This window comes from Dunckerocampus dactyliophorus, chromosome 5 (genome assembly GCF_027744805.1).
Source record: "Dunckerocampus dactyliophorus isolate RoL2022-P2 chromosome 5, RoL_Ddac_1.1, whole genome shotgun sequence".
Taxonomy (NCBI): Eukaryota; Metazoa; Chordata; class Actinopteri; order Syngnathiformes; family Syngnathidae; genus Dunckerocampus; species Dunckerocampus dactyliophorus.
In genome coordinates, this window is record NC_072823.1 from 10,805,951 (window position 1) to 10,826,799 (window position 20,849).

Below are 20,849 nucleotides of genomic sequence, written 5' to 3' on the forward strand. Positions count from 1 at the left end.
CTGTGTGTTCTCTTGATCTAAATCCAATTGAGAACATTTGGGGATATGACAAGGGAAGTTTACTAAAATGGACATCAGTTCCAGACAGTGGATGACCTCTGTGAAGCCCTCTTCACCACCTGGAGCAACACGCATCTCCTGGAAAAACTGGCATCAAGCATGCTCAAACTAATTTTTCAGGTGATAAATAAGAATTGCTTACTGAAAACATGTTTTGTCTCAGTCCCATTTTCTCTTTTTGCATTTTGAAGCTCTCCTTAGGACCTCCTTAAGATCCAACAGTGCAAAATGTAAATTCTTGCAATTTTTCAATTAGTCTTAAAATTTTGGTCAGGCATGTATGTTCAGTCGTTTCTAGTGTTACTAGCTAGTGTTACATATTTTTTGCCCAAATTAAGCATGTTCAAGCATAAAAATGGCTAAATGAACTAAAATACAAATATACGTCTTTAAAAAGACGCGTTCAGATGTTGACGTAGTATTCTACACTGATCACTAGGTGTCAGTAATGTTACTGTAATTGTGATTGTGATTAGTTTATTTGTAAGGGGCAATACATTTTCATAAAACACAAGCTAATACATGAGTTAAAAAACCCAGAATTAGCCAAGAGGCCATTTTTCATCTGTAGTCCCCTGGCCATCATGTTAAAAAAGAAAGAAAATACATTAGTACAGTAAAACAAGCACAAGTGAATAGAACAATACGTGTTAAAAAGTAAAAGAAGTCTTAAAAAGATCTAGAAAAAAACAACAACAATAAAACAAAAACAACAATACAACAATAAAATGAACAGGTGCAGACCTTTAACGCTTTAAGTGTCGTTGTTTACATGCCATTGTTTTAAAGGTTTAGTGAATGCTTTCAATTTTGTTCATCATTTAATATCATCTGGTACTGCATTCCACTCTCGGGCACCTCTCACAGACTGCTTTTACGCAAAGGAATAATACAGTGTCCTCCCACAGATCGTCTTGCAACGCGGTCACTGGCATTTCTTGCTTGGTAAAATCTGCGAACGAAGCTGAAGCTAGACTATGTATTACCTTATACATCAAGCATAAATCTGAAAATTTATGAACATACAAACATACTGTTACTCCTGCAGCTACAGTATGTTGTAACCCGACTCATTGCTTCAGTGAGTTTGGCTGCAACAATGTCTTTGGAGCGACAATAAATGAATAAAACTGTATTGTTCGGACAGACAGACGGCAAATAAAGACTAAATAGTAACGGACCTAAGATAGCTCCCTGAAGAATACCTGTCGATAGCTGTAGTGACTCTGATCTACAGTTGTCAATAGAAACAGCCTGAGAACATTTTCCTAAATATGATGTGATCCATCTCACAGCAACATCAGAGAAATTCAAATGACAAAGCTTTGTAAGAAGAACCGTATGCTTTACGGTGTCTAAACCTTTTCTGAGGTCCAGCAATACCGTCCCTACTACACCACCCAGATCCAGAGCAGATTTGGCCTTCTCTAAGAGAAGAGGCTTGTGGCCATCTCAGTTGAGTGTTTGGCTCTGAAGCCGAATTGCATGGGGTGGAGAGGCATGGAGCTGTTATCTAAATGGTGAACAATTTGTTCAGTTACCCATTTTTCTGAGATTTTGGAGATAGCTGGGAGGATGCTAATAGCCGGCAATTATATAAAGATGCTGAATCACCAGATTTGAACACTGGAGTAACAATAGCAGACTAATAGCAGATGGAATTAGACTGTAACAAGGTCCTTGAGCATGCTGGTATCCATTCCAAAGACATCCATGGCTTTAGAAGATTTAAGAGATTTAATGATAGTAATGTTGCTTAGTGTAAGGGACTGTGTGGTACCCATTGTTGGATACACTTTGCTTTGAAATTTCAGCCACAGAGCTAATGAAGTAGTGATTAAAAACCTCTGCTATTATCTTTGAATGCTGTTAGAATGCTACCATTTGAGTGTTTTTCTACTCTTGCATTTTTATGATGTTTTCCTGTCAGCGTTTTTCCAAATCATATTTAAATTATCTCTTGGATTGTTCAAAGCAGGAATAAAAAAGTCTGCTTTTGCTCTTCTAGTTTCTTTTACTACCTTGTTTCTTAGTGAGATGCGATTATCTCGTTGCTATGGCCAGTTTTAAATCATGCTCTTGTTCTTTCATTCATTGCAGAATTGGTTCATTTAACCAAGGAAGGCTTTTCTTCTTCACCCTGGGTTTAATGTTCCGTGGAAATTGTGTAATCATTTGTTCATTTGTTGTTCATTCCAGTTTACCTGTTTTGAAAATGATCTTGCTCATATTTTTGTGTTCTGTATTATTCTGTGGCAGCCACGGGCTTGAATCACTAATTATTTAGTTTTCTGGTCATCCTTATTAGGTTGTGATCAGACAATCCAGTTAACATGTTCAATGATTTAAAAATCCTATCAGTCAATCTGTGTGCTGCTAGAAGTTGTTATTCTAGTGGTGCCATTCATTATCTGAGTCATACCCTTTTCATCCATGACCTTTGTCAAGTGTTTCCTGTCCTGCTTGACCTCCCAGGTTATATTCAGGTCACCCATAATTATCATTTCTTTGGCAAAAGTCTTGTGTTTCGCCTAATTAGCCGACGCCCGACCGACGATCACATAGCGAGCCGCGAAAACTCACCAAACCCTGCGTGCCCACCCCCTAAAAGCCGCACCAAACATTTTAGAGTTTTAAGGCGTGTTTGCAGTGTGCAAAACGTATATCACTCTCACGACAGACTTGCCTATTTTGGCTTTGTGAAGGGAAAGTGGGCGGGAGACGGTCGCCATAGGCTGGCTGCTGCAATGGAGGTGGAGCTGATCAGCGAAGGCGATCAGCATTTAAAAGCAACTATCGGGATATGCCGATACCGTGCTTGTTCCCGGAAATCGGCCGATATTCATCGGTGGCTGATCGATCAGAGCACCCCTACCACATATACTTCCTTACAGTTAGGCTGCCTTTGAGCCTTGCCTATCTTTTCAGAACATTTTATAGAGTCACTTTTTGACTTGAAACCGCGTATGTATAGATGTCCACATAAAATGCCTTTCGGATTAGACTTTGGGTCCCGTATAAATTGAGGATTATTAGTTTGAAACAGTTTGTATTGCTTTTTGATAGTTCTTGTAGGTAGCTGTACGTCTTTGTGACACTTGGATGGCTGTCACCTGTTGCAATCTTCTCAAAATTGTAAGAGCAAAAAGATGGGGCTTTGTTTTTACTTGCCGTTGTTGAGCGGTAGCTTGAAGTTGACAAGGCAGCCGCACTTGATGACTGCAACAGTAACATCCCGGCTCTCGGCCACGTCTCCAGCATGGTGTTGGTGGTACTGCCGCAGAGCTTACCTTTTTGGGCACACCGAATGACCCCTCCCGCTGGAGAATCCAAACACACGGACCGACAGGGATCCACTGTCCGCATGAACGTTGGGCCGTGCGCAGTCGGGTTGAGAAGGTCGTCAGTTTGACGGCAGTTCACGCTAGTAGTTTTATGCCAGGTTGAGACTGTATTGTTGGCGGAAAGATTAGCCACTTTGATTGTTGCAGTGGTTTTGTCGAAGACTTGTGGTTTAACTGGCCCAGGACACTGATGAATATCTCCAGGCAGTAAAAGGCACATCAGAGTTATAAGCGCCTCACTTGAAGCATTGCACAGTTGGTTTTATGAAGTATATTGAAATCAGGTAGACCTGGAGTGCCACAAGCGCACCTCTGCTAGCTGCCGCCATCTTGTTCAGTCCATAATACTATTCACTGAGAAACACAAGCACCAGACTTCATTGCTGGAAAACAGACTTTTATTGCCGGTTTGAATGATCTCAAATCAGGCACAATAATCCCTAATGAAAACACGGGCTACTGTTGCAGTCTTAACTCACAGCAAGATGAAACTCAACTGTAACCCCCGACATCACTTCCTGTCCGCCCCTTAATCTGCTCCCCTCGGGAACACATTTATAGCAACACACACAAGCACCTTAATTATGTTTACTTATGTTTGTTAAATGGTTTATTTACGTTCTTCATCAGCGAACTCCAACCAGAACTGGACTTATGAGACCAAGTGTGGGGTGAGTCGCTGTTGATGGACTACACTGCTGATGGGGATGTCATATACTGTAACTTCATGTCAAAAAATCCCTTTAAGCAAAAATCGCTGAATTAGCACATTTCTGGTCAAATACAGGGAAGAAACCTAAGATGAGGCCACTGTGAGCGTGGTGGAAACGTATTTTCTGCAAGCTTCAGCATCTCATGCTAATGGGATGTCATTTTCTTTTTATTTAATATTAGTATGAAAACTGGCGTGCTTATTGTGGTCAGTGGTGATTCTTTATATGGGGAAAAAAAGGTCAACATATTGCTGGGACTGTTTTTTCTTGGTCACGTTGCATATTTGCTTGGCCACTTCATGCAGTTTATCTTCACAATTGATAGTGGTAGTTGTCCAGGGTGTATCCTCTCTCTCACCCAAAGCCAGCCAGGACAGGCTTGGGCTCGCCCGTGACAGTGAACAGGATAAATGGTAGCACGTGAATGAGTCAATCAATCAATCAATCAATGTTGGTATTGGTGCATGAGTCTCTTCACTTGAACACACGGGAGAGTTTTCAGGAAAGGCGTCCACTGTGAGAAAACTGAGCCACAAATAATTGTAGGAGAAACCAGGAATAAAAACCCCTGATGGGAGAAACTAAAGGAAGGAAAGGAGAACTAAATCTGGATGTGACTTTGCATCTTGCTTTACATTGTCTCCAAATGATATTGTTTGCAATGCCTTCCCCATGCATCACTCCTGGCTGTGCCATGTCATGCATTAAACGCACAGGTTGTCAAATTGTGTTCCTATATGCACTGTGACTATGCCGGCAAGATGTGACAAAGCTGCCCGAAATAACATGGGGCACAGCTTTTGTGAACGACTGCCTAACATTTAGGGCAGAAAATGTGACAAGAAGACTGCTAGTTGGCAAAAAGGGAGACAGCAACTTGAATAAATAATGCAAGAAGTAGGATGTTAGAAAAAGCAAAGGCAATGCATTCCAAAAAAATTGTTAGGCGTTAAGTATGCTCACAAAGCATTTTCTGCAAATCGGCCAGCACTTTTTTTTTTTTGTGCAAATTCAAATAGATGACACAGTAAGTAGGAAAGCTTACTTTCAGTTATCACTAAGGAATGTGTATGTTGCATTGTATGCACAGAGAGCAAACTAATTGCCCCGTCAGCTAGTAAGTAAGTTGTTTTTTGTTCGCTAATGTTGAAGAACAATTTGTTTATGTTCTCTACCTTTGGGAAAACTATCCAATAAAGCCCATATTAAGTAATGTTTTTTGTAATCATTTGATTGGACACTAGTTGCCTTTGAGATGACTTAGTGTACCTAAAAAAATGTGACAAATTGTGGTGGATGTTTATGGACATTGAGGACAGCGGCTTACTATCATAATACTGTGGAACTTTTTCAATATTTTTTAGCAGATTAATAATCCTCAAATGGAAATCTGACAAACTGAGACAGAAAAAAGGCCTAAGCAAAATCCCTTAAATGGATGATGGCACTGCATAGCGATTTACAGAGGTTTAGCTTTGAACTGACTTTCAGTGTCCAGTGATTTGACCAGAGTTGAACTTGTCTGTCTGCAAGCCTGTCTCACCTACCTGCTGTACATCTGTCATGGTGTCTGTATTGTGTTGTCTGTCATTTGTTTGAGGAGGTTTTTTGCACAGTAATACATGTCATACATGTTTCACAGTGCCAGACTAGAATGAAACCCAACAGGGATTTCTTTTTCTTCTTGACGCTGTATAAAAATCTATATCAGCATACCAATATGCATGTCCCTCTTTTATGCAATGGAAGTGGATGGATGTTTGTTTGCAATGAGGATAAGTGGACTTTTCTCTAATATGATAATTCCAAAAATCTCTTTTGGAAGTGCGCCCAGGACCAGTGCTGACTCAGAAATAATTGGACAGACCAATGGAGGAGTTGACCTGAAAGCACTTTGTGTAGCCTAATGACACAGCTTAAAAACTTGTTTCTGGATTGTCAGAAAACAGATGACACATGCGTGTAAGTATCAGTCAGGGAACACAAACGGAAATAATCAAAACACTGAAATATGGCAATCATCATTTCCTGTGAACCAGTTGGTAGCACCCTATCTTGTCTTCAGGCTGTCAGGTCAACGTAGTTCGGAGGAATTTACTGAAGTAAAATTTGCACACAATCAAATAAATAAATTCCAGTCATGTCAAAAAAGTGTGTGTCAACATTTTCAGTGCAGTATATATGGAGTGTGTCGTGGCTGGATGAACCATTTTTTTCCTGGTTGCATGTTCCATGCATAAAACGTTTTAATGCACGGATGTACTGCTAAATCAATCAATTTATTCATTTTCAAAACCTAAAGATGTTGTTGATCATCAGGAACTGTATGACTCAATGGTCTGCGTCCATAAAATGTTGTTTAGTTGCTATGTCTTGAAGCAGCCGAGACATTAGGAATTTATGAGAAAGTACGTTGTCAAAACCCTGCTAGTTTGTGGTCTAAATGGCATTGAACCAATGAAAACCTTGGATGTCCATTTATGTATGTAGGCCTTTCAGGTCCGTCCACAGATTTTCAATGGGATTAAAGTCTAGAGATTGGTTAGGCCACTTGAGGACTGTGCTTCTTTTGCCACTCCTTTGTTGCCTTGGCTGTGTGTTTTAGGTCATTGTCATGCTGGAAACAAATCCTCGACCCAACTTCAGAGTTCTTACTGAGACCAGGAGGTTCTCATCCGACCACATGAAATACTGCCAAGCCTTCTCTGAATCATTCAGTGCAATTTCAAATGGGCCTGTAGGTGTACTTTCTTGAGCAAGGGGACCTTGTGGGCACTGCAGGATCTGAATTTATTACCGTGTTTGAGAAAAAGCTTTTCTTCTTCTTAAATGTTCATTAAGCCATTGAATTTATTTGTATTTTGTAATGATTTCTATAATTAGTCTTTATAAAATATGTTTTGTGTTAATATTTGTGTGTGTCGGGAACAGATTAATTGGATTTATATTATTTCCTATGGAAAAAATGGCTTTTGGTTTGGACACACCTTCTCATTCAATGCTTTTTCTTTATTTTCATGACTATTTACATTGTAGGTTCTCTATGAACTATGAATGAACACGTGGAATTATGTACTTAACAAAAAAGTGTGAAATAACTAAAAAATATGTCTTATATTTTAGACATATATTTTATGTCTTACAATTTTTTTTGATAGCGCTGAAAACCCTTGGGTGTTCTCTCAATGAGCTTCATGAGGTAGTCACCTGAAATGGTTTTCACTTCCCAGGTGGGCTTTGTCAGGGTTAGTTAGTGGAATTTCTTGCCTTATTAATGGGTTTGGGACCATGGGGTTGTATTGTGTGCGTCCAAATTTTTGGCCTGTACTTTTTTGTCAGAACTTTTGGAACAGATTAATGACCAAAATGAAGGTTTCACTGTAATAAAGACTTCATTTTACAAAACATGGTGGCCATTTACACTCTAAAAATCAACATTCAAATGACCACCAATTTTCCTGATCAGCAATCAATACGTATATTTAACTGCTGCTTCCAAAAAACTTTTTGTTTGATTAGGCATGACAGGTGATACCGCCCTTGTACTTGACCTCCTTAGGCTGCGCAAGCAAGTACATGTGAACTGAAGAGATCCACGCATGTAAAATGGAAATGGACTGTCTGGTGAGCTTAGTTGTGTTGTTTAGGGTCTCTCCAAGTCTCCAAGACTGTGCAGCTGCTGACATGGTGAAAGAACACATTAATTATTAACACTATAACTACCTTTCAAAGTATGTCTTGCCCTGTGTATCTTCACTTTCACACATGTCCTTCAAAATCATTCGTGTACTGCATTAGTTCACCTTTGAGGCCTTGCAATGTCAGTAAATGACAGTGATGGTGGATTTTGGCGTCGGATGCTACAGACGCAGAGAGAAAACAAAGAGGTTCATGCATTTGTTAAGCTGACAATTATAAATTCAGCCGGGGGGTTGGTGCATGAGCAAATCCTGGAGCTTCTGTGATGTTTCCACAGCTTTGATCTTGCTATGTTAACACTCTTCTGCGCGGCTGCCTCGTGCTACACTAGCCTCGGCCTGAGTTATAGGCCCATATAATTTAAGAGTGCTTCCTGTTGGCCTCCAGGGAGAATCTGCAAAATCGTTTTGGCATGTGAGTTGCTACTGGATGCACAGGGGGCTTTACATACTTGGAGGACAGTGGTGAGACAGGAGTAAAGCTAATCAGCTGTTGCATACGATTACATTGTTGGAGGATACAGCATTGCACATTTGTTAGAATGAAAGGAGCACTGCACCTTCCAACAACTGGTGATGCTGCTGTGTTGGCATCACATGTCCTCATAAAATGCTCTGTTTGGATAGCATTTTAGAAAGAACAGCACCATCAAACAACTGCTGGGTATACTGTTTTTTTTCAGCACCATGGAGAACGACATGCTGCCTCTTGTGCAACTACTATATTTTAGTAACTTAAGCATTTCACAGAGGGGGGTTGAAGCGTTTCCAAAATCTTGAATAGGGCAGAACCCGCACATGGCACCACTTCCATTGCTTTACATACCCACTTACCACTTTCCTGGGCATAGATGCTATACTTCCTTTAAAAATGCCCCAAAATATTGCACTAAAACCTCAAGTAAATGTTGAAAGAAAAATAAAATAAAGATTTACAAATGATAACATTTAGAAAAGTGCACTCTGTCGTTGTACCTTGCCACATGGCAGTTTGAATTTCACGGCTTCACTCTATCACAGTTTTTCAAACAAATATTCATTTAGAAACCATTTTGTGGTTGAATAAGCCTGTTATTAGTAAAAAAAAAAAATGTACATATTGAAGCAAGTTGTACATATTTCTTTGCCAAAATTAAGCATTTTCAAGCATAATTATGAACTAAAATACAAATATAAGTCATTAAGAAGGTCTCATTGAAACTGTGAATACAGAATTCTACATTGGTCACGAGGTGTCAGTAAACGTTCGGTGAGACAAGCATCAGACCTGTTGTTCGCTGGAACAACAGTCTTTTATTGCAGGTTTAAATGATCTCACAACAGGCACAATAATAATAACATAATAATAATCATCGTCATCACAATAACAACATAGGCTTCTGTTGTGGCCATAACCCACGGCAAGCTAAAACTCGACTCCTCCACACGGACCACATTTACGGTGACACACACACACACACACGAGCAGAAGTTTTATGTCTTAAATGGCTTATTTTCTGTGATTATATCTTCTATATTGAGTAATCGGAGTGTAAAGGTGGCAAAAGGGGCATTATTTCATGTCTAGAGGGCTATAGTAATGTTCCAAAATGTATATACAGTAGAAGATCGGAAACAGGAACCTAACTGAGTAATCTTATTTCGCAGATATTAATTTATCATGATCAGGTCGAGAACTGCGATAAAGGATTACTGTATGTAGTATGCTAATTATTATTAAGCACTATATACCACTATCTTGGAAAAGTGTGTATACAACCTTCCAAGATAATTTGCCTCATTAAGGTGAGTGTTTGAATTATCAGTAAAATTATGCAATATTTACTATCTGCAGCATACAAACAATACCCTAACTATTTTCACGCTCAAAGGAATACCTCGGTTTTCTTTATTAATATGTTCCAAAAGGTCAGATGAAAACTGAAAAACCAAAGCAATATTTCCCATAGGAAATGATATAGATTCATCTCTTCCAGAGACCCCAAAATACATTTTATATCCAATAATTCTTGTTTTACATACAGAAAACAATGCAATATAGTATATAAATGACACCCACATCTTTATTAATACCACAGGATTCAACGTGCCAACGGGTAAAATACATCAGTTTGTTAAGCGCTATATTGCACTGAACAGAGACAGTGTACGATACAAAATGTTGGCAAAATTTTCATTGAAAACCGAATCATAAGAAAATTGGGGGATTTGAAAACCGAGGTTTGACTCTACTGTACTTCCTTTCATTTGTGGTGAGCACTGCGTTGTGGGTATAGTAGTGTACTTCAACAGTTTTGTACAAACACTGTTTTGTCACACTTCTTGCAGAAAGCTCATTTAACATACTGTAGGAAGGAAGCATGAGCTCTTCTGTTGCCTTAGTGGTGTTGCATTTTATTGTGTTGTGTGTCGCAGACAGTATGATTTTGCAGCCTCATGCACCGAAAGGACCATCTCTCTTTTATTGCTGCCCCAGCCCCCTTCCACTTTCCCATGCTTTGTGGCGGATGTTTAATAAAATGGTAATCCTGTCACACTGTTGCATGGGTGTTTGTGTGTACTTTGAGCTGTCTGTCATATGGTCATGCAGCTGTGGCCTGACGTGATTACAAAGGCCTGGGCAGATGTGCTGGCCAGATGTCTTTGACACAGGTTCTTTTTTGTTCGGGTCTCAGAGGGATAAGATGCAGCGCAAATGACGAGGACAGCATTTTTTTTTATACAGCACATTGTAGGCGCTTGGTGTTACTGTGTGTCTGTGTTTGAGAACGTAAGCAAGAATATGATTAGCTTATAACGTTGGCTTCATTCAGCACTTCCCACTTCACTAACACTTAATCCCACCAGGGAACTGTTTGGGTGTATTTGCGACAGAGAGAGGCAACGTAGCTTCAGGCCTTATACGGTCATGTAGTTTGGTTTAGTGCCTTTGCTACGCAATGAATCACAGAGCTGTTACATCAGAGCTACGGCAGACGGTATGGATCATTTATACTCTATTGGAACATGCACTTCCGTTCCAAGAGAGCCACAGAGAGATAGAGAGTGTGTGTGTGTGTGTTTGGGGAGGGGTGGAATGATGGAAACACACATGAACACACACAGATGCCCTACTTTTCAGCAACATTGAGATATAAGTCCTATCATGCAGCAGGGAATTGGTATGCAATATCAGTTGGTATGAAGGAATACAATTTGGAGGCAATATTAACTAAGATACAGATCTGTAGGGGACAATAAAGGGTTTTCTTTCTAACAGTGATTTATTCATTATTATTTCAGCATTATGATTTATTTTACTTCAGAGCCCTGCGATTGGCTGGGGACCAGTCCGGGGTGTACCCCACCTCTCGCCCGAAGTCAGCTGGCCGCGACCCTAGTGAGGATAAGCGCCACAGAAGATAGATGGATGGATTTCACTTAAGAGATAAGGAGTGAGGAGAGGAATTGTAACATTTCATATTGTAAAACTAAGAAATGCGTAATCCAATCATAATCCTTGCAATGCTTTTTGTAGTAATTTTCTGTGTCTGTTTGACTTCCTGTTTCTGATGGCTCACTGTCCTGGCGCACAACGCCATCAGCCCCTAGTTTGTCATTCAAACACCTTAGTGGAAGAAATTTGCCATTTGTGGGTCACAAATTATTGGTCTCCATAAATTCTGCCTGGCAGCAAGTGGCTATAATTAAGAATTTGATGAATCTGAACTACAATACATGTACACATTTTTTCAGCTTTAATATTTTACATTTAATTACAGATGATGTATTTTGTATTGTTGTTTGTATAACAATAGCTTGCCAACTATTGCAGCACAAAACTTAAACATCAATCCAAATACTCCTGCGGGCTAAGACGTGAGTTTCACATTGATGATGCGTTGCACATGATACGACAGTTTAATTGCTCCGCTTTACAAGCTTTGAGATTCCGGCACCTACTTTGTTCGCTGCAATTGTCAAGCCACGCAATCATACATCCACGCAGTGCATTAACTGACTTACAGACGTAAACTTAGTCCTCGCAAACCTCACCCTGTTATAAGTCCTCTACACAGGTGCATATAGACACCACACCCAGTGCCACCCACAGACACTGGCGACGACACTGCGCGTGTGCACATGCACAATAGCGCAGAAAAGAAGGAATACAAAACAAAATCAATATACGGCTCCTACATTCCAGACACAAATGATTTCACTGTATTAATTACCACCACCATTACCATTCGATCTGGATCAGTTGTCTGCACAGGTAGTATGACGGATATCCTCATGAAGCTGGATAGACTAAAGGGAAAACTGGTGTGAATAGTTGGTTCGATCTGTGTTCCATCACTATATCACGGCAGTCTGTTTTATTGCCGTTGCTGCATCAGCTAAGGAAATGGTGTGACATCATGCCAGTGCAACAGTGCTGATGAGTTCCAAAAAAATGGAACAACCTGAAAAACTTTTTTCCCAAGAGGCGCATTATTACTATTACTGTTACATGATTCATATTGTATTAGGTTCATAAGGTCACTGGCCAGACTGTGTTGTGCATTGTAGCTCTAATCTACTACGCTTTACTTTTACTACTGCAGTTGAAACCACAATAAGGGATGCTGAAATGTAGACAGTACAAATGGGGAATTAAGAATTAAGAATCAAGAACCAAGAAATTAAGAATTAAGAACCAAAAAAACACACCATACTATATATTGGGTCAGTTGCTGAAAATGATCATTTAAAATTGCCTGTTTTTCTTTAGGTGAAGTACCAAATTTGACCAAAATACATTTACTTGGCAGAAATGTATCGTTGTTCAACTCGTCATTAAAATCATCACAGTCTTTAGAGCTGGGACTGAATGTTTTTGCCTTTCTCCAGGCACATTTCAGGGCCAGTGGGTTGGTGGGATGCGGCACGGCTACGGTGTTCGCCAAAGTGTCCCGTACGGCATGGCGGCCGTCATTCGCTCCCCTCTCCGTACCTCCATCAACTCCCTCCGCTCCAGTTCGGAACACAGCAACGGTACAGCTCTCCTTGACCGGACCAGCGCGGTTGTTCCCGTTCCTCCCCCCGTTCCTGGCACTCTGTCCACCAGCCTGTCCATGTGCAGCACTGGAAGCAGTGGCAGCAGTCCTGCGGTGTCTCGAGGAGGCTTCGTACTGACGGCACACAGTGAAGCTGAGCTTCTAAAGGGAAAGAGGAAGAGTGGGCTGTTCAGGAGGTCTATTCTGTCTGGGCTTAAGCTGAGGAAATCTGAGTCCAGGAGCTCTCTGGCCTCCCAGAGGTCGAAACAGAGCTCATTTCGGAGCGAGGCAGGGATGAGTACTGTATCTTCAGCTGCATCTGACATCAACTCTACTATCAGGTAAGATGTTGTGCAGGGAGGGGCTCAGATTAACCAAGTTCTGATGCAGAATGTGTATTAGTCTCACATTGAAAGCTGATTCTACTTGTTCCTTTTTTTTTTCTTTTTTACAAAATGAGTAAAGACAACCTCAAAATGCGATTTTTGAGAATAACTACTGAACTAATATTGATATCATTATGGATCCATTGCTATTGGTATGTTTTCATGGTCAAGGAATCTAAATGTGTAGATAAAATAAATGTAGGACTAATATTTACGGTGTAAATCACAATCTGGGGGGAACTATGGCGCTTGGTTGAGGTCTGCGCTCTGCGAGTGCTTTTCTAGTTTGAGTGTATAACAGACAGATACAATGTTTTCTTCAAAAATACTGAGGCAGCAGAGTTATTGAAACACCAAATTTAAGTCACTCCCAAAACTTTTGGCCACAACTGTAAACACAAAAGTATGTAAAAACACTACAAAATACACTACTAAGGTATTTTATTTGATGGACAAATGAGAAAGAAGGACAAGGGAAGAGTGAGAAAGAAAATGTTGTATAAACCCACGTAAGGCAGCACACTGGAGGACAGGTTAGAACTGGTGCCTCACAGCAAGAAAATTTGGGTTAGAATCTGGTTTTGAGTATGGTCATGGTCATGTGGAGCTTGCATGTTGTCCCTATCCGTGTGTGGATGCTCAATTTCCTGGTGATCCATCCATGGTATACCCCACTTCTCTGCATAAAAGTGGGGTATGGCAAATAGACATACTGCGGTTTCTCACGTTGTTGCAAACTTTTAGCGGAATAAAAATGTACTCTTCAAACTCTTAGACGCTTGGCGACTCCTCATACTGGTGTGTATCCTGAAGTACAAACGCTAAATGGATAAAGGCTAGATTTGCATGTGGAAAGTTCTGATTGTACTCTGGAAATCCCCAGTGTCAAATTCCAGGTATGCAGGATTGGGGTGGTTTATTTTAAAGGCACTAAGCAGACCGACAAACACTGTTTGCTCACCACGACGGTCAGCAGCTCTTAACCTGTTTGTCGGCTGATTGGCTGACAGCAGATTATCAGGTCAGATTTGTTATCGACAAGGCTGATAAGGCCAGAAACTTGGCGACTTATGCTCTTTAACACGGTTAAACACAGACGATGAGGGACCACATCGTGAGAGTGCTGTAGATACATTATTATTAGGAGTATAGCATAATGAAGGGTGGTCGGACATTTTTTTTCAGTTGCTCTCTGGTTAGAGTGATGACAGAGCGGAGCATTGCTGGTAAATTACTAAAAACTTCCCAAGGAAAATTCAGCAGGGGAACTTTGGAAACATTCCAAGTCCGTCACTTACAGTCATTGCCAACAATGTTGGGAATGACTACAATTTTATGCTTCAATTACATTGCTGTTTAATTTTTTATTTTTGTGATTTGCACAAAATTTGCTTGATATGTCAGTACACAACAGACAATAAAATATTTTCTTAAATAATGTATATGTGGATTGATTGGGAATTTAAGGAAATCCATAATTTATACACACTGTATTTTACATATGTGGTGAGCATATTGTTTTATCATAAGCAGACATACAGTACATGTAAAGTAATGCAATGCAAAGGGAATATAATGTACCAGTATTTATAAGTTGCTTTAGTCGTTTATCCGGGTCCGAGTCACTGGGGCAGCAGGCTCAGTCGGGAAGTCCACACTTCCCCGTCTCCAGCCACCTCTTCCAGTTCCACCAGGAGGACACCAAGGCATTCCCAGGCCAGCTGAGAGACATAATCCCTCCAGCATGTCCTAGGTTTGCCCCGGGGCCTTCTCCTGGCTCGGCATGCCCGGAACACCTCACCAGGCAGGTGTCCGAGAGGCATCTAGATGCCCGAGCCACCTCAACTGGCTCCTCTCGATGTGAAGGAGCAGCTGCTCTCCTCTTGCCCTTCCTGGGTAGCCGAGCTCCTCACCCTATCTCTTAGGATGAGTCCAGCCACACGGAAGAAACTCATTTCAGCTGCTTGCATCCGCGATGACGTTTTGGTCATGACCCAAAGCTCATGACCATAGGTGAGGGTGGGAACATAGATTGACTGGTAAATTAAGGGCTTTGCCTTCTGGCTCAGCTCTCGCTTCACCACGGCAGTCTGGTACAGCAACCACATTACTGCAAACGTTGCACCAATCCGCCTGTTGACCTCACACTCCAACCTTCCCTCACTCGTGAACAAGACCCTGAGATACTTGAACTCCTCCACCTGGGGTAAGACCTCACTCCCAACCCGGAGGGAGCAATCCACCCTTTTCCGACTGAGAACCATGGCCTCGGTTTTGGAGGTGCTCATCCCGGATCACATCATCTGCAAATAACAGAGACAAAATTCTAAGGCCCCCAAACTGGACTCCCACGACGCCTTGGCTGCGCCTAGAAATTCTGTCCTTGTTTATTTATCTCTTTTTCTATGATCTATTTATTATTTATTTAAAATACTAGTGTCTTGTTGACTTGAATTTCTGTGTCAATAACACCACCGAATAAGTTAATTTCTTTCATTGCTTTAACCAAGAGTATCATGCACGATTGTTTAACAAACTTTAAGTTGTGTTGGTGCAGGGGTATCCCAAATTTTTGGGCCACATACAGAAAAAAAAGCCATTTTCATACATTTTGTGCATTAAAGATGCTAAAACAAATCCAAAGTAGGTAAATATATGCTCAATGTTTTTTCCCTGTGAAATATTTTTTTTTACGTATGTTCAAGCGCCGCTAACCAGAGAAAATAATTTCTGGTTGGAAAAAAAGAAACAGCATCAACCCACCGCGGTGTGGCATCAGTGTCTGATTTATTACTGTCCGAAACCGTGCTCATCTATAATGGTCTCGTTTGAAACATTTGCAAATAAAAATACATAAACTGTAAAATTAAATGTAAAAAAAATTAATAATTAACTTTGGGATTGTTCTTAAATGCAAATACAAATGACTTTCTTCTTACTTATTTTTCTTCTGAATTTTTTATACAGTCTGTGTTTCTCAGTTCCAATTAATGATGAATGAATCGATTTTACTTTTAGAATATGCAAAGGGCCAATAAAATACAAGCTGCGGGCTGAAAATGGCCCCCAGGGCGCGCTTTGGACACCCCTGTGTTAGAGGCTAACCTGCAATATTGACAGTTGGTTTTACCTATGCTTTTTGTATATACATAAAAGCACAACAAGCAATGCTAACCTTGCTGGAAAAGAGTGAAAAGACAAAGATATTGTTTCAACCAGTCAGTGTATTTCTGTGTGTGTTTATTGTGTGTGTTTATTACTGAATAAATACCCTAATTAATGCGATCTTTCTAGCCTTGGAGATGCAGATGCAGAGTTGGCAGTGGCTGATGATGACGTGGACGCCACAGCTACAGAGACCTACTGTGGGGAGTGGAAGAACGACAAGAGGACAGGATTCGGAGTGAGCCGGAGGTCTGATGGGCTGCAGTATGAGGGGGAGTGGCTCAGCAACAAACGCCACGGCTATGGCTGCACCGCTTTCCCTGATGGTACTAAAGAGGAGGGGAAGTACAAGCAGAACATCCTTGTGAGTGGCAAGAGGAAGAACCTGATCCCGCTCCGAGCCAGCAAGATCAGAGAAAAGGTGGACCGAGCTGTGGAAGGAGCACAAAAGACAGCAGATGTCGCCCGGCAAAAAGCTGAAATTGCTCTGTCCAGGTAGTCACTACTCTTGTGGTGGTCGGGGGTTATGGATAACTGCTTGTGTTGTTCTTGTCCAGACGGAATGCACCCAATATGTATCAGCACAATTTAGAATTTGTATACACTCTGTGAAATACGATACAATAAGATTCATTTTCATATGAATCTTTCACTACTATGTACAGATACTGTATTTACATAAAACATTATATAGCGTACAAAAACCTCATTAATATTACACACCACATCTGTAATTATGTTTAATCTGAGAAGATGAAACAATATGCATTGATGTGAGCTTTGTCCTCAATCATTTTAGATGGACATTAGACACCATCTGCTACACGTCATACACTCCAGTACGAAATCAGCTTCAAACTGGAAAAGGGAGAACCAGGAGTGCGAGACTAAACATGGGGAGTCTGCAATTTTTTGAAAATGGCATTGAGACTTAAAAATGGCAGTTCATCAGCTGATCAAAAGTTGAATGCCGTATTAAAAAGTCAAAATCTGCGCTAAAAGCTGTCTTTCTTGCCATTTTCTGTCAGACATTCACACTGTCATGACCTGATAGCAACGACAAAAAGCCTCTGTAGTGTCATTTAGTCAGGGTGATTGCCCCTCCACATGCGATACAGATAGCAGACGAAAAATAGGAAATACGCGACCATTCAGAGACAGAAATGACATGTTGTGGCGTCAATAGATAAATAAGTAAAGTCTATTTTGTTTCCTGGCCATGTGGATGGAAATGTTGCCACGTTGTCCTGTTGGCCATCACTGCACAGACTGGGGCCCTGAGCCACGAAAGATGCAACATCTCCACACACCCAGATGGCAACTGATGCCTCAGCACAACCTGTAGCCCTATCTTTGAGCCATTCTTCCACAAATGCCATCTTATGGTTACTGGGCCGCAATCAGGATCAGTAAGGGTGTTAATTTGGGTCAAGCCTGTCGGATCCTCTGGTTTAGTGCAGGGGAAATTTTTGGGGTTCTACCACTTGACCTTTTTGTCCCATAACCCCCCTTTCAAGAAATGTAAAATCACTGTCTGCAGAGGGCCTTAACTGTGCACTTCAACAGTCCTGCCACGTTCAAAGACAGGAAACCTTTTTGCCTTTGCTTGGAGGTCATGACAATGTGAAAATTAGTTTATTGTATCTTCGACAGATTCGACAGAAACCTCGCCAATGAAAGACAGCGATCGATTAATGCTCCTGATACACAATGAAATATGGTCTAAATCTGGTACATTAAAGGTGAACAAACCATTAAATAAGGAAAACAAGTAGCAATGGAGTGACCCCAAGCTTACCTCCATTAAAGGAATGGGGAAAAGTCATTCAGCCAACTAAATATTTTTATTTATTTATAATTTTTTATTTTTATGTTGTTGCTGCGCAATGTTGAATGATACTTGTATAGTTGTTTACATGCCTTTTGGGCATTTGTGCTTGTGTGTTGTTTCAGGTGTTCAGTGAATCAGACGTGGATCATTTGAAAAAATACATAGAAATACACAGCAAAAAACTGTATATGGGCACTACATCTCCAGTCCAACCATGTTAAAACCTTAAAATCTACCGTGCATGTGTGCTTCGTCTCTCTTCGTCCTGTTTGCCGTGCTTCCCTGCCCTAGAGTCGGTTCAGTTTGTCCGAATTTATTTATTAATTAATCTCTGGCAGATTAAGAACAGGATTACTGTTAAAGTGGAAGTGGGATTAGGAAGGTTATACAGTAGTACAAGTCAAACACCAAGTCAAGGAGAGTCAAGTCACCATCTGGAGTCGCGAAAGATTGTGATGACTCGGTTGAAGACAAATGAGAATCGAGTGTTTGGAGTAACAAGAGCGGAGGTGATGACGTTTGATCTGACCCCTTTACAGCAAAGCTACTAATGTGAATATGAATGTCATTTCATGTCAGAAATAATGAACTGGGAATATGCATTAGTATTCATACGACTATCCATATTAATATCACAGTTATGCATTAATAATCATTTACTGAGCAAGGCCCTGTTGGATCCCTGTTCTGAAGAACCAGGTTTCAATGCTAAAGCAACAATTGTTGTGGTTTGGTATATGTTTGACCCTACCTTAAGGGTATTCAAACCTTTTTTCTACTACTGCTTTTTTATGTGTTAACTTTAACACTTTATATGGACCTGATATTTTATTTTTTTGTTCTAATTATTTGAATATTGACAAAAGAACACAGCCATATTCCACCTGGTGTTCAAAAGTAAAAGGTTGGAGGCAGCACTTGGGACTACAGTCGTCCCTCGTTTATGGCGGTTAATTGGTATCAATATTTTGATCTGCCACAACAATGTAATTAATTTGCATGAAAATACTTCAAGTATTATATACTTGAAGTATTTTAATTAATTACAGTTTATAATGAATTCATCTCTCAATTGTTTAATCTCTTAACAGCACTATGTACAATACGATTAACCAGAAGCTGTAATTATTTTTTGTAGATTCCATTAAAAAATGGGACTTGGCCGGTGGGCCATAATTACAGCTTCAGTAAGACTGTAAAGCGATTTATTGATTTACCTAACAAATCATGTACAAATCATATTTCTATATATAATATATATATACTGTAAGTATAAGGTTTATTATCAGAAAGAAAGCAGTCCTAGACGGTGGGTTACTAGTGACTGTACCATATGACTGAGTTTGGGGCTAGAATTGCTTTCTGATGAGCTGTTGACCTTGGAACGGATCAATACTTTAATAATGTGTTATACACACTGATGCGTTGTTCAATAACTGCACAGTATAGTATATAGTGTACATGTAAACGGGAGGTCAAAATCATTGTGTTTACATGGATTCAATAGTTGATGCTGTTACTTGTCCATACTTGCAGAAGATATGGGAGAACAGAGGATAAAAACCAAAACACTTGGAAAAAGAGAGACGTTAAGCGATCCCTATCTATATACTTGTTTACAAAGGGTAAACGCTCCTGCCGAAAAAAACCCCAAAAACTATCTAACAAAGACTTAGAATCAAGCCAAAGTAAAACCATGAAACATGCTTCCACTCCTTATTTGTTGCTAGTTGAGGTTAAGGAGGTAAAAAATAGAGTTGGGACTATCTTGCCACCTCAATTTAGATTTGATTATGATTCAGAGAGATTGTGATTTGATTCCATTAGCATTATCATCGGAGAATCATAATGTTATGATTAGAGATGCACGACAAGACCTGAGATGGTTCTGAATCGATAACGTAAAGGGCTGACAATCGTTACAACTGAAACATACAGTACATAAGGAGGGTTATCGTTCAAGCATATTGTGATTGTTGTAATTTGCTAAATTCAATCAAATTGTGTGATAAATGTGATATTTTGAAAGATGGGTAACACAATCTCGCTGCATGTAGTTGTAGTAGTAGTTTGCCCAAGTGTTGTTGTTAACATAAAAAAAACAAACTCCAAAGTAGTCAGTGCCTCACCAGCCACGAACGTCACTGCACGTCACTGCACACACAACACAAACACATATGTGCATGGCTCAGATCAAGAGTACCCAAGTGTTACATTTAAAATTTCAAACTCATGGATAGACCTTGGTAATGTTATCAACACAAACTTCAAACATTGCAAAACACACACCCAACATACCAGAGCTCGAGACATCTTCCATTTCCCATAGCAACCCTCCGAAGTTCACTCTTCCTTAAATGTAATGTACATAACTCGGTGTCTACTCGGTGTTAGACTTTTGTTCAAATAATCTTATTTTACTCTTTTATACACAAAAAAATCACTTTAGTTGCAGAGTTGAGTAATTATTCTATGAATATATACCATTGTAATCATCATGGGGTTTGTTTTTCCATGGAATTATGTTCTTCAAAATTTTCATCGGCAGGCGGACACGAAGGTTATGTACTTTTCACTAATGATTACACGACAGTTATTTTTTTTTTACACTGAGAATATTTGAATAAAACACAT

General features: G+C 40.2%; 1 protein-coding gene across 5 annotated transcripts in view; it reads left to right on the plus strand.

Moving 5' to 3' along the window:
- Positions 1-20,849, plus strand: part of jph3b (junctophilin 3b) — a 53,592-nt gene that overhangs the window by 8,848 nt on the left and 23,895 nt on the right. For 2 of the 5 annotated variants that reach the window (XM_054775910.1, XM_054775909.1), the window contains exons 2-3: positions 12,688-13,174; positions 16,514-16,879. The exons of 2 other annotated variants lie outside the window; for them this stretch is intronic. In XM_054775910.1, coding sequence (XP_054631885.1) covers positions 12,688-13,174; positions 16,514-16,879 — 853 coding nt within the window. Of the gene's footprint in view, positions 1-12,687; positions 13,175-16,513; positions 16,880-20,849 lie in introns of those variants that run through there. One more of the 5 variants, XM_054775913.1, reaches the window with a different exon arrangement.